Source organism: Macrosteles quadrilineatus, unplaced genomic scaffold (assembly GCF_028750875.1).
Source record: "Macrosteles quadrilineatus isolate MER2022 unplaced genomic scaffold, UCM_ALF_1.0 Scaffold_14__1_contigs__length_3811126, whole genome shotgun sequence".
NCBI lineage: Eukaryota > Metazoa > Arthropoda > Insecta > Hemiptera > Cicadellidae > Macrosteles > Macrosteles quadrilineatus.
This window is the reverse complement of record NW_026542607.1, coordinates 3,341,978-3,346,003: the sequence shown is the minus strand read 5'-3', so window position 1 is coordinate 3,346,003 and position 4,026 is coordinate 3,341,978. Positions and strand designations below refer to the sequence as shown.

The window sequence follows — 4,026 nt, the reverse complement described above, 5'->3', positions numbered from 1 at the left end:
CCCGGACAAAGTCAAATCCATTCAAGATGCTCCTGAGCCGACTAACAAGGAACAACTGCAGGCATTTTTAGGTTTACTTAATTTCTATCACTGTTTTTTACCCAACAAAGCCAATGTTGCAGAACCTTTACATCGCTTATTGGACAAAAATGTTAAATGGCGGTGGGAGGAAAAACATAAACTTGCTTTCAATGCTTCAAAGAAGCTCCTTTCTTCCGATAGTATACTGGCTCATTACAATCCCTCCAGCCATCTTATACTAACTTGTGATGCATCTCCTTATGGTATTGGTTGTGTGCTTAGTCAGGTTCGAGGGGAAAAGGAAGTTCCAATTGCGTTTTATTCCAGGACAATGAGTCAGTCAGAACGAAGATATGCTCAAGTAGATAGGGAAGCACTTTCCATCATTGGAGGGGTTAAAAAATTCCACAATTACTTATATGGGAGGCATTTTGAAATTAGAACAGATCATAAGCCACTTCTGGGTCTTTTCACTGTGGATAAACAAACACCAAACACACTGTCACCTCGAATGATTCGCTGGAGTATTCTTTTAAATGGATATGACTTTGATCTTGTATACAAACCGGGGATTTCTATTCCGAATGCTGATGGTTTGAGTCTTCTTCCATGTTCCTCCAATGTTGTTGATCAAGAGATAAATGAAGTCTTGAATGACGTGCTATACATTGAATCCGATGAGGTTAAACCAATCACCGCTAATATAATAGCAAAAGAAACAGAAAAGGATCCACTTCTATCTAAAGTACTATTATGGACTCAACGTGGTTGGCCAACTCATAACTCAGATATCAACCTTACGCCTTTCATTTCTCGTCAAAATTCAATTTCTCAATACAAACAATGTTTACTTTGGGGAACTAGGGTGATCATTCCATCCACTCTCAGGCAACAAGCTCTGAAGCTTCTACACATGGGACATGAGGGCATTGTTCGAACAAAGGCGTTGGCTCGAAGCTATTTCTGGTGGCCAAAACTTTATCAAGACATAGAAAACATAGTGAATTCTTGTCAAGCATGTCAACAAAGTCGTCACAACCCTCCAAGAGCAACAGTTCTTCCCTGGGAGAAAACGAAACAACCCTGGTCTCGTCTCCACATAGATTTCGCTGGGCCCTTCCAAAACAAGTTGTTTTTGATTGTTGTCGATTCTTTCAGCAAATGGTTAGAAGTAGTTTTGGTGCCTTCTACAGATTCAAGATCAACTATAAAGGTCCTCAGAAGCCTTTTCGCAACACATGGTGTTCCAGACACAATAGTATCTGATAACGGGTCGGCTTTCACTTCACAAGAATTTCGATCGTTTAATGAAAGCAATGGCATCCGCCACGTCGTGGTTGCACCATACCATCCGTCATCGAATGATCAGGCAGAAAGGATGGTCCAAACGACAAAAAATTCTTTGCGACGAATACTTCAAGGAGATTGGCAAAAAAGATTGGCTCAGTTCCTAATATCATCTCATATAACGCCAAATTGTTCTACTAATATGTCACCGAGTGAACTGCTGTTCGGAAGGCGTATTAGAACCATCTTAGACAGAGTTCACCCAGATTATTCTTCAAGTGACAAAGAAGAGAAAATCTTGGATAAAGCGCTTCACGATTACCAACAGTCACCTCAGAGGAAATTTAAAGAAAATGACTCCGTATTTGCAAGAAACTATAATCAGCTAGGACCAAAGTGGATTCCTGCTAAAGTCACTAGAATAACCGGGCCACTGAGCTACCATTTGATAACAAAAGAAGGCATTGAAATACGACGTCATATTGACCAATTGAGATCTCGCTCAGAAACATCAAAAGCATCTACTAACTCACACTTGGATAATCCTGAATCTCCAGTAAACCCACCATTCCACCCACTACTCCAGAATCCTATTCAAATGAGAACACCAGAAGCACATCATATCACTCCAGTGCAACCACCATCAATGGTTCGCAATCCTATTATGATGAGAACACCAGACGTACAACCAATGCGACCATCAGTGATGCAACAATCTCGCAATTCCTTTAGTGGTATAGAAGGTTCAATTAACCCTCATCAAGAAGATGCTGGTTTCAACGTTTCTGGTTTAATTCAAGACTCCACTAGCATGAGCACGAGTCCACAACCTGTTCGGTCACGTGTCTCTAGATCAAACTCCCAAAACACTTCAATGAGCATGAGTCCTCGACCTGTTCGTATCCGTCGACCACCGGCATATCTGAAGGACTACCTAACGGGGGGAGGAGTGTTATGTATCAGGAAATAAGTCCATATGTTTTATTTATAACATCTGTCAGATGACTGTTTACATTATTATGTTTTGTTTACTTTTTAGTTTAGTCTGATTTGTGAGTTCAATAAATTCAGTTGTGTTAATTATGTTTTAATTTACTAAATTGAACTAATGGTGTTTTGGCCTCTGGGGACATAAAAACGAGAAAGATTTGGTCTCGGGTCTGTCTTACCATGATACCTACGGTAATAGTGTATCCCGTAAACAAATTCGCTAAAAACATATCATAATAAGTTTAAAGACAAAATTTTACGACCTTATTTTTATTTCTTAAAAATTGTTTTATATCTATTAACCTATAATATATATTATCAAACTTGATTGTTAGTAACACCAATAACATAATTCCCGTTTACTAACTTCCATTACCCCTGAAGAAGTAATAATTATAAAATCTTTAGATTTAGTGTAAAATTACTTTTTCTACAGACAAAATCTTTTTTCAACTTTTATTACAAACACACAGTTAAATTCAAACTCTTTTCAACAGAGGTGTTCATTTCTGAATGTAATCCATTGACGCTGGGAGCGTGGTTTTTCGCCATGAGCCCATGAGGCTAAATAAAGGTTTACAGTTCAACGGAGTTTTTATGGAAGAAGAGATTCAAATTCACCGAATCGTATTTTTGCCAACATAAAAACTAGCTTTAACAAGGTGTTTATTCCGTATTACATTGCACTTTTACACATTCTTGTATAAATTAGACCATTTAATTTAGCTTAAATAGAAAAAAAAAACTTAAATAACCATCGTACACTTTACTGTATAATATATGTATACCTCATTTGTAGTTTTGTCCCAAAAAATCAGTAAAAATGTGTTATTATTTGTTATTTTCAAGTTTAATTTCCTAACGAATTTTTTTATTTAAGGCAATTTCCATATTTTTTTTTTATTTCATTAGGCAATTCGAAGCTGTATTTTGTAATTTAATTGTAGAACGAAACATAAATGAAATTGATGATCAAATGTTGCAGCAATGTATTTCCCAACATTTAAAGTAGCATTGCGATTAGTTAATGACTACTAGGGGATTTCAAACCGTAAAATAGATAAGCAATTAGAGATCATGCAGATACTTAATAATAACTAGGCTAAATTTTTAATGAAATCCTTATTCTAGGAGAAATATTACTACACCTAAAAATTAAAATATACTTTCAAGGATACAAATTATAATATATATTTTGTTTGAGTAGACTATGTATAAAAAAGATTTGATGATATGGACAAATTATAAAGGTTTAAGATTAAGAATATGGCATACAATTTTATTGTCATTGAACAAGTTAATTTATACATCTGATATGTCAAAATACTATTTAAAAACAAATAAATGCAATTTTATACAAGCCAACAAAGAGCTACTTAGGAACCCTTCAGTGTTGAACAACTTGTAGAAGCTTCTCTGAAAATGTGGCAAAGATTCAACACTTCTTTCATGCTGGTCTGAGATAACAACACCACTCGAACTCCCGAATCATTATCTGATACTGGGAAATGTCCTAATTCACTAATTAGTGTGATAAGTTTAATACATAATACATACATACATAGTTTAATACATACACTTGATTGTTTAATGTATCCAATGTTTTTTTGAAAACTGTAAATTGGTGATGGTTCCAGTTTTCTTACAATAATTTAAAACTTTCATCGTAATAAATCGTAGTAAAAGTGTAACTAAAACTGTAAGTTATCTATTTTTTGCCTGCAAAAA

The 4,026-nt window shown here is 35.4% G+C and overlaps 1 protein-coding gene across 1 annotated transcript; it reads left to right on the top strand.

Moving 5' to 3' along the window:
* Positions 1 to 532: 532 nt before the first annotated feature.
* On the top strand, positions 533 to 2,278 carry LOC129005026 (uncharacterized protein K02A2.6-like). The gene is made up of 2 exons (XM_054433775.1): positions 533 to 789; positions 865 to 2,278. Exons 1-2 carry the CDS (start codon positions 533 to 535, stop codon positions 2,276 to 2,278), a joined length of 1,671 nt encoding a protein of 556 aa, XP_054289750.1.
* Positions 2,279 to 4,026: the final 1,748 nt, after the last annotated feature.